General features: G+C 34.4%; 1 protein-coding gene and 1 long non-coding RNA gene across 2 annotated transcripts; both read right to left on the reverse strand.

Moving 5' to 3' along the window:
* Positions 1 to 1,924: 1,924 nt before the first annotated feature.
* On the reverse strand, positions 1,925 to 2,528 carry LOC123685887. The gene is made up of 3 exons (XR_006748369.1): positions 2,454 to 2,528; positions 2,180 to 2,395; positions 1,925 to 2,103 (listed from the first exon to the last, which is right to left on the reverse strand). It is a non-coding gene; the product is annotated as an uncharacterized LOC123685887 (long non-coding RNA).
* Positions 2,529 to 14,112: 11,584 nt separating this feature from the next.
* Positions 14,113 to 14,916, reverse strand: LOC123685859. The gene is made up of 2 exons (XM_045625718.1): positions 14,428 to 14,916; positions 14,113 to 14,352 (listed from the first exon to the last, which is right to left on the reverse strand). Exons 1-2 carry the CDS (start codon positions 14,827 to 14,829, stop codon positions 14,272 to 14,274), a joined length of 483 nt encoding a protein of 160 aa, XP_045481674.1. The 5' UTR covers positions 14,830 to 14,916; the 3' UTR covers positions 14,113 to 14,271.
* Positions 14,917 to 16,493: the final 1,577 nt, after the last annotated feature.

The raw sequence follows: 16,493 nt of genomic DNA on the forward strand, positions 1-16,493 counted from the left end.
CTTATTAACTTCGAATACACCTGTATTCTCCCGAACAAGGATCATTTTTGATGATTCATTATTTCCATTTAAGTGATAAAGAAGTGAAGATTCCACATACAAAAATTGTCATGTTATATTCAACAAGTTGGGAGTTGATAGGTGGGGCCAAGACATTTTACTATGTGAGTATACCTACATACAAAATTTCAGTGAAATATAATGTATAGTTTCTGATTAATTGGATGTTGACAAAACGAATTGTTTCTCAACAATCTATACGATTAAGAAGATTATTATTATTATTACTTGTGAAAATTTGCTCAAACATTCGTTTCCGAATCAAGTTTTTCAATAATTGCGAAAACAGAATTATAAGGGCCTAAATCCATAGTCATCAAATGAATTTTGCCTATTATTGGGTTGAGATTTTGAGTCTATATATAGGGTGAGTCCAGTGGCGTATCCAAGGGGGGGGATAAGGGGGATATATCCCCCTCCAGAAGGAATATCCATTATATGTAACAACCTCATATATCACAATCTTATTATGAGAAAGCAAAATTCTTTGGAAAACTTCTTCAAAAGGAGGAAAAATTAAAATTTTTTTTTCTTTATCCCCCATAAGGCTTATGTCTGGGTACGCCACTGGGTGAGTCAATGCTGAATAGTGTTTGATCGGTCGATAACTCCTGTAAATTTTGAGCTAGGAGAATTATTCAATTTTTGTCAGAATCGATAGCACTCAGCGCATAGAAAAGTGGAGAACAACGATACCACCCTATTTTTTTTCAGTGGGAATGCCCAATTTCCATATCGTGCTCATAATCTCCACGAAATTTTGATTTCGAGAAACCCCACTTGTCATCATTTATCTGTGGTACTTTTTGACGTAGGTCACTTTTTTAGAAAAGTTTCATGGTTGCTATGGCAATTTATTTCAGATATCCATAAAATGCCATAGAACTTATTACATTATGATAATTTGACAATCAGCACCGACTATACAGTACTGTTCACCGCGATGGCCTATTAGGCATTTATAGAAAACTAATCATAATTTTGTGCTGAAAATTTGCATGTTGGGATGTGAGACAATGACTTTCCTCTCTAAAATATTTTAAGATTTTTACAACTTCTGGTTATACCGGAAACAGACTGCTACTTTCTATTTCAAATGGCACACGTTGTATATTATTGCATCATTAGATAGCTTATTTGATGAAAATTCCAGTAATATGATTTACCTTGGGTATAGACTCAATGGTTCGTGAGTTAATGGGATCATTGTGAAAAAATGGTGACGACAAAGACACATATTCTTTTCGAATATTTCTGCAGAAAAAATTTTTTCAAAATACCCTTTTTCATTTTCGATTCTACAAATACGTAGAATTATAAGACTGTTTGCAGTGTGCTCCAAAAATATACGTAGTGTTTATCAGAAGACCATGAACTTTAAGAACTCGAATTCATCAAAACTAAAGATTTTCTAATTGAAACCTTTATTCTTTATTATTTCAGTTGATTCTACGTATAAAAAGAAGTACTAGCGGTTAGCGAAAACGATATTCTCAAGATTTATTATTGTAAATTTATAAACCTAAATATCATTATATTCAATGTATATTTGTTCACCCTGTAGAGTAAGACACGTAATTCATTCTCCAAGCCTTTGTGTTTTCTCAGCAAGGTTCGTACGTTTTTCAAACTATCGCCAGTATCAGTATCTTCGAGTTTTTTACCTTTCTTCTTAATCCAGTCTTCAGTTTCATCCAGATCCCTGTAAAATCTTTGGAGGTCATCAACAGAACTTAACTGTAAATCTCGGTTTCTGCTGATTTCTTGAAGTTGTTGCATTTTGAATTTCATATGCTGCGAAAATATCAGATGTCATCAATATGAAAAAAAATTAAAAACTCAATTTTAACTCCGTATTAGAAACCATCTGTCTCAGTTTATCTTCAAGCAAGGGCGGTTATTTTTATGTTTTTGTTAATATCCCTATGAGCTTTATTTTCATTTCTGTAAGGTCTGACTGAAAATCATTGAATTTTTTTTGCATAATTTCAACAACCTCTACACTTTCACCAATATGGCCTACCGGGACATATGCTCCTTTCTCTGAAATTTTATGTTACTTACAAGAGAGCAATGATATTTTAAGTTCAAAGCTACACTTTACTTTAAAATTCCTAACCTTTAATCCAAGAAGATATTTCTGAAGATTCCTGTATAAGAGAAAATGTTCTGACTGTATCCGCCAATTTTTTTCTACGTATTTCTGTTAATTCTATCAGCTCCCTGTACTGCTTTTCCAATTCAATCTGTCTGCTTAAAATCGGACAGATGGAATTTTTTTCTCTAGGGTTGATTTCTTAGGCACATGTCCATCTTTCTCAACCTTACACCAAATCTGAAACGAGATATTTTCTGCATCGGTATTCGTTTGGGTTTTCTCAACTAAATTGTACCTCATTAGAAGTGTTATTCAAGGTGAGGCAGTCTCCTGCCATAATGGTGAGTTGTTTTGGATTTTTTGATGTATAATTTCCCACAGCAACAACTGTTTCTCGCTCATAGGTGACAGTCACTTTAAGCTCCGTTTGCTTCAAAAAAATGAAAGATCAGTTAATTTTGATTTCGAAAGTTTTTCCATTGGAAATAATAAACCAAATACACTGTAAATTCTACACAATTGTGAATTATTTCTTCCTTTAACGCAATATATCTTGATACATCAAAAAAACATACAGATGTGGTCCAACGAAAACTTTACACTTCGATTTTCCGACTTTGAAATGAAAATGTGGAAAATCGCTCGGACCCGTCAATTTCTGATTCGAGGAGAACAACTTTTTCGCTTTTTTCACCCCTAAAATTTCAACTCCGTAATGGCGGTGAACACAAGCTCTTGATTTTGAATAGGAATGATAATTCGAAGATCCAATTGAGTACTATCAGTCCCTAAAATTTTGCTTCAAGATATCTATCGATAATGAAATAACAGCGAAAATAGTGAAAGAAGCAATTTGCAATTAATCTCGAGAATATTATTCGTATCCGACACATTTCAAAGTTATTCATTAGTTATGTTGTTAATTTTTGTCCAAAAAAGTACTAATTTATTGTCCAATAAAGTAGAAGAACTATGTTTTCGATTAACCTATGTCTATCGTGAATTTTTAAGAACGTTACAAGTGTGTCCAAACGATTGTCAGTGCAAAATGTATTCCGTATGCGTATTCCGTGGAAGGAAGGGTGGAAATGATAATTTTTTTCTGAAATAACGACTCTGCGCAAACAACAGCGGCTTTATTCAACGAACGACATCCTGGGAAAATGTATCCACTGCTTATGTTGTTCAACTGGTTGCTAAACTTGACGCTACTGGTTCAATAGGAAACAAAAAGAAGGTGCATGAAAGAGAAAGAGCGAGGGATGTGGCTCTCTTAGATCATGTAGCGATTGAACCGAGTACTAAGAATAGGAAATTGTCCGATGTATCTGGTGTTTCACGCACAACAGACCTGAGAATCCCACATAAATTCCATCCTTATAAGATACGATTGGTTCAGGAACTGAAGGAGGATGATCCCGATCGCCGACTCCAGTTCTGAGAAGTGGTCAGTGAAATGTTTAACTGTAATCAAAACTACATGTTCGATATCTGTTTTTCGGACGAGTGTTCATTAAAATTTACCATAACGGCATTGTAAACCGGCATGACTGTCGCTATTGATCAGATGAAAATCTAAGATTATTTCATGAGGTGCATTACCAGCGTCACCAAAGATTAAATGTTTGGGCAGGTATCTATAGAAATCACCTATTAGGACTTTTTTTTATACGCGGTAATCTCACTGGCCAAATTTATTTAGATCTATTGAAAAACGCTTTTTATCCAGCCATCGTGCAAGCATTGGAGAACGCAGAAGACCATCAACCGATCATTTTCCAACGAGATGGCGAACCACCTCATTTCGTTCAACCGGTGCGTCAGTTCTTAGATGATTATTCTCCACAAGCCGGGATTGGAAGAAAGGGACATATTAAGTGGCCACCCAGATCACCTGATCTGACTCCACCGGACTTTTTTCTATGGAATAACCTGAAATCAAAGATTTACACTACACAGTATCACTGGATGATATGCAAACTCGGATCATTAATGAATGCAAACACATTACACCAGCAATTTTGAGTAACGTACGTGAACGCTTTCAGCAAAACTTACATTACTGCATGGAAAAGATTGGTGTCCATTTTCAGCATTTAATAAACTAATCACAATAGTCACATATATCGTAAAAAGAGTCGACCTACCCTACAAGTATCTGCTTGTTTCTTCAATTCTTCGATTTTTTGACCGAATGCTTTCAAATCATCGATTAAGACTTCGTGTCTTCTTAACTGTTACATATTGTATCCATAGCAACGGCGATTGCGAATATGTGATATGTGCCGATGTGCAGTTGTAACAGAGTTCAGTTGAGTAATAAACGAATTAAGGATAACGTGTAGTGAACTTCATTCCAAATTGAATGACCCTATTTATATCAAATTATATAAATATTTCAATTGAATATCGACAGATATTTAACAAGTGGCGACGAGGATATTGGAAATTGAAATTTACCGAGATTCTCGATAAACTAATCAACAATGTCGACTTCAGATCAGCCATCTGAACATGTGGTCGGTCATTTACGTGAGTTCGATGTTAATTCAAATGACTGGACAATTTTTCGTCCTCGATTGACGAATTATTCCGAGGCGAATAATATCAAAGATGTCTCTAGAAGGAGGGCTATAGTTTTAAACTCCCTGTCGGAGGATTCCTATAGATTGATATTCAACCTATGTATCCCAAAGACACCGGAAAAACTAGCTAATGAAGAACTAGTGAAGCTATTTGATGGACATTTCGGCGGGCAGAGAAGTACCTATATTCGGTGAAAGAAGAAAATTTTATGAAGCACAAAGTGAACCTCATGAAACTATCAAAGATTGGGCAGCGAGAGTCAGATCTTTGGCCGTCCATTGTGATTTTGGTGAAGAACTTCAAATTTGTCTTCGTGATCGTTTCACAATGGGTCTACCTAGTAGACAAATAAGGGATCGTCTGTTCGAATCAGACAATTTGTTGACATTTGCTGAAGTGTAGTAAAGCGGATATTTGAAAATTATCGAAATTGTTAGAATTATTATGCCGAGTAAATACGTTAAATTCAAAGAGTGATCGCGACTTGTTTAGACTGATCTTATCTTAGCATAAGGATGTTTTATTTTCCAATCAATGCTTTTCTTAGTAACCGTCTCACGGCGTTGGTGAAATCGATATATTTTTTACGGATAAGAAAAATAATAATAATCTTGACTTATCTGAGTTCGATACATGCGAAAATACCGTCAGGGTCTTTCTCAGATGACGCAGCAAAAAGGTCTTAGGCGGAGTTGAAGTATGTTTCTTGCTGAGATCGACAGAAAAATTTAGTTTGAAGTAGAGGTAAGGACTCTTATTGAAAAAAGATGAAAAATGTTCTAACCAATGATCTAATTGACATGGTATCATGAGGAGTAGTTAGGGCGGTCTTAGAGAAGTATGATGTTAGGGATTTTTTTGTGGAGGTCGAAAGTTTTGGGTCAGTATCGCCTAGGGTCTCTTATTGAGAAAGGTTGAGAATTAGAACGTCGATCGCGAAACCGGACTTAGATTAAAACAATTTCTTTTGAAGATCAGAGTAATTTTTTTGAAAGGTTGAATCAAGAATAAAGGAAATTTAGTATAGATGATAGAGAGTTAAAGGAATTTTAAGTTTTTTTTTTGGAAGAAGGAATTGTTTTAACTCTAAGAACGGTTGAAATAGGTCAGAAACAGTAAAATAGGAATTTTCTGGGATAAAGTTAGAATTTGTTTTTTTAGAATCTCTTTGGAATAAATTAGGTTAGATCGGAGTTCGCGGATCGGGAGTGAAGTGTTATATAAGGAATTACACGTTTTCGAGTGAACAGTTTGAAAAAAAATTAAAACTAGGTTTAGACAGGGCCTAAAATACTTACCTAGCATCGTGGGATAAGGGCAAGTCTTTTGGTTATTTACTTTTGGTTTATTTGTTGATGTTTGAATGTTTTTTTTTTTCAATGAAAATAAGTTTATTTAAGTAGTCCCGATTCTCCCAAATTCAAAGTTGGTATATTGTTTTGTTTGTTTGAATAACAGATTATTTGAGACATTTTTTTTGTTTTTATAAAATTTTGGCCGTTGAGTCAACATTTCAAGGGATATTGTAACTTTGGTTATTTTTTATTTTTCTTTATTATATTTAGTTAAAAAATTTAAATCGATTTTCATTGACCCAATAAACTAATCCTATCCCTAGAGAAGGAAATTCAACTAATAAGACCTGTCCATTAAAGCGACAGGCCGGACTTACGTATAAAATCTTTGGTAAACTTACATAATTATTAATTCTCCGAGACCTCTGGAAAGCCGCTCTTCCAGAGGTTAAAAGAACATCCCAACCGGAGATAAGTGAACGATTGGTCAACTTTCTCTGACCAACCCGTTCATGACAAATTGGTGACAGCTTAAGGGATATTAGTTGATTTTTATTTCTCTGGGATGATATGACAAATTGGTGATAGCTTGGGAGATAATACCTACTTAATTTTTTTTTTCTGTCTGGGATCGGATATTTTTCAAAAAAGTAATTTTTGGTAGTTGAAATTTTGAGGATTGATAACATTGAAGTATAAGAGTAAAGTTTGAGAAAGAAACTGTTGAATTGGGAGACTTTTGGATGAATAGACCTTGTATTCTTTGTTTATGATCGATATTTTGGAAGTTGAATTATTTTGAGTGTATTGTTGTTTTATCAGGGGTGAAAACATTTAATTTTGTTGAGGTGGAGGAGTGTGTCGGATTCTGATAGTTTATATTTTGGTATGTTATTTAGGAAGTTGCAGAAAATCAGCTGTTGGGCCTGAATCATATGTTAGCTAATTTTTCGTTGAACGTTCATTTTCTAAATCAACTAGAAGTAGAAGTGAATAAATAATTTTCATAATTAATTAGAGGTATTTGTTTTGAGCCATTTTCTAATTTTCAAAATTTGAAAAAGAGTTCCAAGTAGACATTGACGTCAGATTTGTGCTAGTTTTGGAATTTACAGTTTTCGGTGTTAGAAAGAAATTTTAGGGAACTTCAGGTAAAGGTCAGACAGTTGATCAACGTGGGATACCAAATATATAAGGGTAAAGGTAAATTATTGTATTGGTTGTATTATTGTTATTAATTTTTGGGTATTCAAATTTAATTGAAAATGTCGATTACACCTCCTCTACCTGGTACTTCAAGTTCGGTTAATGCGCCAGGCGGAAATCCACCTGTGAATCCGGCAATAGTAAATATGCAATGTTATTCGCTGGGAATGATGTTGACTACCTTGGAAAATTTTTCAGGAAAAGAAGCTTTGATATATTTTGATAAATTAGAACTAAGGGCAAAAATAGAAGGATGGAGTGAGGACGAAACCCTCACGCTATTGAAACTAAAATTAGTAGGCGAAGCATACAGCTATTTTAAATCAGATGTTACTTTAAATTTATTGACTTATGCAGAATTAAAATTGAGACTAATTGAAAAATTTACGTCGCAAAAATTGCCGGGAGAATGTCAGTGGAATTTGAGTAGATGTATACAAGGACAAGATGAGGATGTATCTTCATTTTGTACCAGATTAAGAACAATAGGCGCGGAATTATTAACTGAAGATTTGGTAGGAGCGACGGAAGAGGAAGAATTGGGTATAAGAAAGATAAATAGGAATTTGATTTTAAATCAGTTTAAAATGGGACTTCGAAAAGATATTATGAAAGAGGTTGGTATGTTTTTGTTACTAGAGAAAAATTTGGATTTAGAGAAAGCGGAAGAATTGGTAAAATTACCTGAAATGAAAAATAGAATTATTCAGGGATACAGGTCATTTAATTCAAAAATATCGGTAATTGAATGTGAAATAACTTGCCAATTATGCGAGAAGAAAGGACATATTGCGAAAAATTGTAGGAATACTGGATTAAGTGGGGGAAAAAGAGGACAAAAAGTTGAGAATATTTGTTTTTCGTGTGGTCAATTAGGTCATTTCGCAAGAGAATGTAGGAATAATGCGAGAGCGATACATAAATCTCAAGGAGTGCGAAATATCGATAATCAGCCAGGGCGCTGGGTAAAGGAATGTGCTAGGAACGATCGTGAGATAGAACCAGGCGGACGAAAGGATTTTGATATTGGGACGATACATATCAATAGAGATTTTTCACGAAAAATAAATTTGCCATTCGAAAAGACGAAAAAGACTATAGAGATGAGAAAAGAAGTTGAATCGTGTAATCAGGTAACAAGTAATATGGGATCAGGGGGAAAACTTGAAGAGAATCGTGTAAATGGAGTTAGGTCGGAGAAACTAAGCGAGAAAGAGAAATTGCCGGTAAATACGTGTAATAAGGATGTCGATATTCAGAACGGATTGCGTTCTCTAAAAATGCGGCTACCTAGTAGAGAAATTAGGGAACGCACGGTCCTGGTCATTCCAGAAGTACATTCGGTAGGAATGCATGACGTACCACATTTGATAAAATTAAGTATCAACGGAAAGATAGGTGTTTGTTTAATAGATACAGGAGCAGCGGTGTCTCTCGTAAAAAGAGGATTGATTTCAAGAGACGAGATCAATGAATACGGTGTTGACTGTGATTTAACTAGCGTATCAGGTGATTATGTACGTACCTGGGGTACGGCGAATATTGCGGTGAGTCCAATAGGAGAAAGATTGAGGATAGATTGCACGGTCATATTAGTGGATGATGAAACATTAGGAAACGTTGATATAATACTAGGTAGGGATTTTCTTAAGGAAAATCAAGCGCATATTAAGTATGAACACGAACCATCGGTAATTATGTGGGGAAGAGAGTTTAAATTTCTGAATAAAGATTTGAATGAAGGTATATATACAGGGGATAGATATACAGAGGAGAAGAAAGAGGAAATACAAGTTAATCACTTCAGGGTTAGGCAGGTTACTTTGGAAAAACAAGGTGAAAGAGAGAAATTGCAGGTAAAGACGGAGGTCGGTACTCAAACGGAAAATTACGAGGAGAAAAGAAATTTGGCGATGAGAGATATAGGCATTCAAGTGGAAAATATAGCGGAATTTGAAACAAAGGGTTTTTCAAAACGAGAAGAGATTAATCAATCAGATAGCGATATTGAAGAAATAAGCGTTGACGAAACGATAGGGATGACAGAAAGAGATGAGAAAAAAATCCCTGGAAAAGGAAAAATTTCGAAGCAAAATATTACAAGTACGAAATTTCGGGAATTAACTGAGCCAATAAAAAAGGTAAAATCTTATAGGGTTGAGAAATTTGACAAAAATACAGTGGATCCTCAATTTGACGTAGGGGAATTAGTTTATTTGAAAAAAATGTCGGCGAAACAGGGTATATCAAAAAAGTTAATGGAACCTTGGGTAGGACCTTGTAGGATCGTGGAATTGCTTGGTCCGATGACCTATAGAATTAGGAAATGTGGGGGTAGAGAGGAACAAGTCGTTCATGTAGATAGGTTAAAACCGTATACCGCGAGAAATCGAGAGTTTGGGATTGATATAGAAGAATCCGACGTTTCGGAGAAATTAGATACGGACGGTAGCGAGACTGAATCTGATGATGAACGGACTGAGATACGAAAATTTTCGCCGATGAGGATGATTATGAGGTTGAATCGAGCGCAATTTGAAAATGAGGAAATAGAGGAGGAAGAAATCCCTCTAGGTAGATCGACTAGAGTACGTCGCCCACCGGATCGATGGGGTTGGGACAAATAGATAACGGTACATACAGATAAATCCATTGTAATATAGATTATTCATATTTTGGTAAATTTTCGACATTTTGGATAAGTAATGGAAATTTTGGTGTTTTTTTTATAGGTTTGACGAATTATGGAAAATTTGTTTTTTTTTGGAGATTTTTGATAATTGCGTAAAATGATTGATAATATTGGTAAAATTTGTTTAATTTTATTTCAGATGAAGGAACTTGGGAAGTATAGCGAAGTGAAATGAGAATAATTTTTTTTTGGGATTTATGATTGTTTGATTCTCAAAATAGCTGATGAGACATATAAGTAATTTGGGTATTATAAAATTTTTTTTTAGGAATCAATTTATGGAGTAATGATGATAGTTTTTTTGAGTAGGTTTTGGAATTTCAATAAAGGTTTTGTATGAGGAAACATTAGTGGTTTTTTCATTTTAGGATTTTATTGGGATGATTCTGAATACGAATATTTTGAGTTTAGGAAAAAGTTGACTCCAGGAAAAATGAATAAGGACTTTTTTTAGTTTTGACAGTGAAAGGCTTGAAAAGACAATGAAGTAGATAAATAGTTTGATTTTGAACACAAAGAAAGAGGGAGAATAGGTATTTCGGATTATATCTACAGTTTCAGTTTTGGGAAACATTGTACTAAAATTATTCTAGAATTATGTGGAACTCAGGATATTTAGTAAGAACTAGTAGAAGTGAGGTATATAGAGAGTTGCCAATTTTACGTTGATTTATTTTGTTTTTGAATTCCATTTTTATGAATAGTGAAGAGTTAATAAATTGTAGGTAAGGTGTAGTGTAGGCTGTTCGGGAGATAAGATAATTTTTTTTTGCAATTTTTGGATTATATAAAACCGAGTTTGCTTTCAATTTCGAAATTTTGACGGGTAACGTGGGACACAGGTCCCTCAGGGAATTGAGTCGACCCTGCCCAACGTGAGATTCTAGTGGCTCCTTCTTCCAAGGAAGCCACTCTACCGGATATAGGCTCCCATTTTGGGATATGGATGTTTTATTTTTCTTTTAGAAAAAAAAAAAAAGATTTTTTTTTTGTTATATTTAATTGTTTATTTTGGAAATGAGTATCACATATTTGGAACGACGGCGACGACAGAATAAAGTGAAGCGGATTTATAGTGTAACCTTTTCTTTGAGATAAGAAGTAAATGAGTATTAAATATTTTGAACAACGACAGAATAAAGTAAGGCGGATTTATAGCGTAATATTTCTATGGAATAATAAGTAAATGGATATTAAAAATTTGGAATGACGATAGAATGAAGTAAGAAGAATGAATTGATTATATTAGATTTGAGGATAATGAGACTTTTTGAAATTTTGATGAGAAATTAGAAATGAGGAATGAAAAATAATATGAGAGACATATAATAATAATAATAATAATAATAGCAATTTATTTCAAAAATTATCACAGTCTAGACAAAATTAATCACAGAATGAACAATCTATCACAGAATGAGACAAAAAGAAACAGGTCAAGCGAGAAAAGAAAAAAAATTTTCAATGCCGGATAGAACAATAATCGTAATACTCATCCAGGCAATACGGTTCACAATCCACCAAAAATCGACGAACCTTGAAGTCAAAAGAGCCTGCACCATCAAGATCCCGCATGGATTTAGGTAATGAATTGTATAATTTCATACAAGAATACAGCACACTATTCTGAGACTGTGTCAGAAATAGTCTTGGAAGATGAAAAGTATGAACTTGCCTTGTGTTGTTAATATTTTGAAATTTATTAAACAGATATTTATGCTTGGATACAAATTGCAAAGACTTGTAAACAAAAAGCCCAGTGACTGTCAGGATGTTATTGTCCCTGAAAATATTTCTACAGGATTCCCTAAAATGCATTCGCAACATCAACCTCAATGCCATCTTCTGAGTAACAAATAGGCGACGCGCAGAAATGCTTCCACCCCAAAATATTATACCATACGCTAGTCGCGACTCGAAATTAGCGTAGTAAACAGTTTTTAAGATATCGACGTCAACCTGACGTTTTAGTACATTAATGGAATAATTAACCGATAAAAGATTTCTATTTAAAGAATCAACATGCACATGCCACTTTAGGGTACTATCAATGACTAACCCGAGAAATCTAACAGATGTCCCAACTGGAACGTTACAGTCATCAGTAATATTTAAAGATGAAGGAAAATCATGTCGAGAGCGATCAGTATGAAAAAACACCAGCTCGGTTTTTGTTGAATTTAACTTAAGGTCATTATCAGAGCACCAACTCCCAATCCTCCCAAACACCTCCGACGCACCCTCAATAACTGAGGAAACACTGTTACCACAAACGACAACATTTGTGTCGTCCGCATAAAGAGAAAGTTCATAAGAAGGTGAGTCAATAACTCTAGGTAAGTCATTTATATAAACTATGAAAAGCAATGGGCCCAGTACGCTGCCCTGAGGCACTCCAGATGTGATCTTGATTTCATCTGATAAGTATCCACTTCCTTCATATTTTAGCTCTACTTTTTGAACTCTATTGGTCAGGTAGCTTCTTATAAGGTCCAATTGCCTATCACGTATTCCATAATGCTCAAGCTTGTCCAGCAGTTTTCGGTGGTTAACACTGTCAAATGCTTTGGACAAGTCGAGAAACACACCCAGAGGAATATCTCCTCCATCCAAGACCTCAGTAATTTTTCGCAATAGATCGAAAATCGCAGTTTCCGTAGATTTATTAGATATAAATCCATGCTGAGATGTATTAAAGATATTGAACTTTCTGAAAAAGGACACAAGACGGATACAAAGTATCTTTTCAAACACCTTTGAGAAAGTAGCTAACAGGCTTATGGGCCTATAATTGCCAAAATCAGCTTTAGAGCCTTTTTTAAATAACGGTTTAATAATTGCCATCTTTAGGGCATCTGGAAATATTCCCTCAACAAATGAACGATTAATTATAAAGCTTAAGGGTTCTGCTATTATATGAATACATTTTTTTACTATTTTCATAGAAATACCGTCGAAACCACATGAAGAAGAATTCTTCATTTTAATAACCATTGATACTAATTCTCGAGCTGTCACCTGGAACACATAAAAAGAGCTTTCGTTTCTCTGTACACCACAAGTATTTCCCTCCCCAGAAAGTCCACAGCTTGTACCACAAGCAGAAAAAAATTGATTGAACTTATTTGCAACATCTTCTGGATTGCCTGCAGGAAAATGGTCATACTCTGTATGACGTTTGCCAGTGAGATCTCTGACAATGCTCCATGTCATTTTTGATTTGTTTGAAGAGTTCTTAATAAGACTCCCATAATGAGCCCGTTTGAGCTGTGTGATCCGCCTGTCATAATACTTCTTTGCAACTCTGTACTGATCTAAGTACAGAGGGTCAACCCGTGACATTGTATAGAGTATATCTAATTGTCGTTTGATTTCCAACAACTGAGGATCAGAATTGCAAAAATTCAACCTACCAGAGGAAGCTCGAAAGGAGACTGTGGGAAAGGCATCAGCAAATACTCCATTGAAAATTGACGAAAAACAGGACCACATGTCTTCTACTTTTTGTCTATTGATGTCATATAATACTGACCAATCTATATCAGTCAGAGCACTCAGAAAAACTCTTATATTCGAGGAACTAAAATTTCGGCGCTTAGACGGCATTGCTTTTGGAGAAATCAAACTATTTATGTTGAAATTGATCGATATTGCCTTGTGATCAGAAAGATGTGGTTGCATTATTCTCACCTGACCACCCTCGACATTTGTGAATATGTTGTCCAGACAGGATGACGAGAGAAGAGCCTCCCGAGTTGGTTCACTAATAATTGGTTGAAGACCATACGAGTGTAGCACAGACAACAGAGTTTGTGTATCCCTGTGATTTGGTTTGAGTATATCCACATTAAAATCACCCACTATGACAAACCTTGCAGACCTTTCACCATTCAGGATATCAAGCAATAGTGCAAGCTTTTCAAAAAACCGCTCAATATCACCCAAATTGGGTTCGCTTGACCTGTAAACACATATGACAATTAAATTCAAATTATTATTAACTTTACATTGAACAGCACAGCATTCAAAAATATACTGAGCACTTAATTTACAAATATCTGTTCTGACAAAAAATCTTTCAAAATAATCACGAATAAAAATTGCAGTACCACCATGTCTGTTAAGCGGACGACAGAAACTGCTCACAAGTAGAAAACCCGGCAGTAAATACGAAATCAACTGGTCCTGATTTAGCCAATGCTCACTTATGGCCAGAAAATGACACTCATTATCCTGAATAAACTGTTCCAGACCTTGAAATGCTGTTGACAAACATTGGATGTTCAGGTGTGTGATGCATAACTGAGAAACTGCATCAGAGGAGTCAGCCGATGTTAGTCCTTTTTCTGCTCTGGATTGATAGAACTGCTTGCTCTCTCTAAAAAAGTTTTCTCTGTGCTTCTTTCATTAGCTTTCTGAAAATTATAATAACGTGACACCAGAGCCCCATTAGGCCAAATTTCCTTATTCCAGGCTTTATCTAAATTGACCTTTTGAATAGACACCTTCATAGAAGAATATATTTGGGGATGCTTAGATTGCAGTTTTTCGCAGATAACTTCTGGAAATTTATCCAATAATAGACTCTTCATGTCCTCAGGCTTTGCACCAGGCTGCAGTCGAGATACATGTAAAGATATAAATTTGGGTACTGCCTGTATATTAGACAACTGCTCATTTGTACCCACAACAAATTTACGATTGTTACGTTTGTTTTTGGGTTTAACTGTTAACCAATCATCATTATTTCCCTTAGATTTGTTGATATCCGTGGGAACAGGAAGAGTTACAATATCCTGCATTAAAGATTTCTGCTGAGCATGTAAAATTGCTGAATTAACAGTTTGTTTATTTATTTTTATTTGAGGTTTGGTATTTGCCAGTTTTGACATCCCTAAATCATTGTCAATGTTCTTATTGACAGCCGTTGATACATTCGAGCTACCAGAAACTATCTTTGTGTTTGTTTTTTTGGGCTGCGAGCGAGAAAGATTTCTTGTCTCTCTCTGTTCCATCTGCATTTGTTGATTTGTACTAGGTTTTGATAATAAACCAGAACCGGATGATAAATCAAACGATAAATCAGGAGGACTAACCTTCATTTGACCTCCAAATTGGGATAATTTTTCCTCATACTCATTTATAAGACTTTTCTGAATTTTTATTGTGTATTCTGAGCTATCTACCAGTTTTTGGAGAAGAGTTTTCTCAACTGACAGGCCATCCACCTTCTTTTTCAGAAGAAATACACTATTAGCATTAGTTAACGACAGTTCATTAGTCAACGACAACCATTTTTCGTTGCAGAAATCGCACAACCACTTTATGTTAGTATTCTCAGAGAAACCTTTCAGCCAAGAATCTTTAATATACACACACGCAGCGTGAACAATACATTTACAGATCTTACATTCTATAGTTTTATTATTAACAATAAAATTATCGGAGCATTTAACGCACACGTCCGTACTCATCGACATTGCGCATATATATATATATATATATATATATATATATATATATATATATATATATATATATATATATATATATATATATATATATATATATATATATATATATATATATATATATATATATATATATATATATATATATATATATATATATATATATATATATATATATATATATATATATATATATATACCTATATATATATATAAAAGTAAAGGATAACGGATTTTTGCTGAATATACTGGATTTGACTTAAATACTATTGATTGTGACATCGTCTTGTATGAAAAAGGATGATGGGGTCTTTTTGAACCTTTTCGACCTGAAGAAAAAGTTTCCATGCCCTGATTCTTGTGTCTTTGGTCTCGGACACAAGATGACTTGAATTGGTCTTAACCATGCTTTATATTTTTCGGCTTAGAGGCAACAAATTGCTCAAAATGATAATAAAGTACGCATATACTTTGTATATGCGTACAGAAATTTTCAAATTTGGAGATTTTGAGCGCTATAGAGTGGGCATGTTCGGGCTTCGGCTGGGTGATGATAGTTGTCGTTGAGACGACATCCTCACCCCTCTTCTATTACCGATTAGTTTGTAGAAGTGGCCTTCAGCAGCCGAACGCTCTTTAAGTTTTAAGATAGTGATAAGATCACTATCAAAAATTTTATTAGATTATTGAGATGAATAGTAGAAGAGAGTAACTGTTTAAATATTTTTAATGATTTGTTCAATGCAATAGTTTTTTTTTTTTTGGAAATCAGAATAGATAATTTGAGACAATATAAAGGAGACATTCAACCCAAGGGTTTGACAGTAAAATATATAGAATTATTTTATTTTTGGTAAATTCAATGAACGTTTATGGTGGTTATGTTCATATAATTAGTTGGTTTGAGTTTTTTTATTTTTTTGATTGATTACGAAATTTTAAGAGATATAATGATATCTAGTTAGAGCGAAATAATGCACAGATTTTTTTTTTGTTTTGTAATATTTTATGGAAAATTGCAAATTCAAGAGTCTACAACCAAGGAAGGAAGTATCTTCAGGAATATGGATGGATCAAATCCTAGT

The sequence above is a fragment of the Harmonia axyridis genome, chromosome X (assembly GCF_914767665.1).
Source record: "Harmonia axyridis chromosome X, icHarAxyr1.1, whole genome shotgun sequence".
Taxonomy (NCBI): domain Eukaryota; kingdom Metazoa; phylum Arthropoda; class Insecta; order Coleoptera; family Coccinellidae; genus Harmonia; species Harmonia axyridis.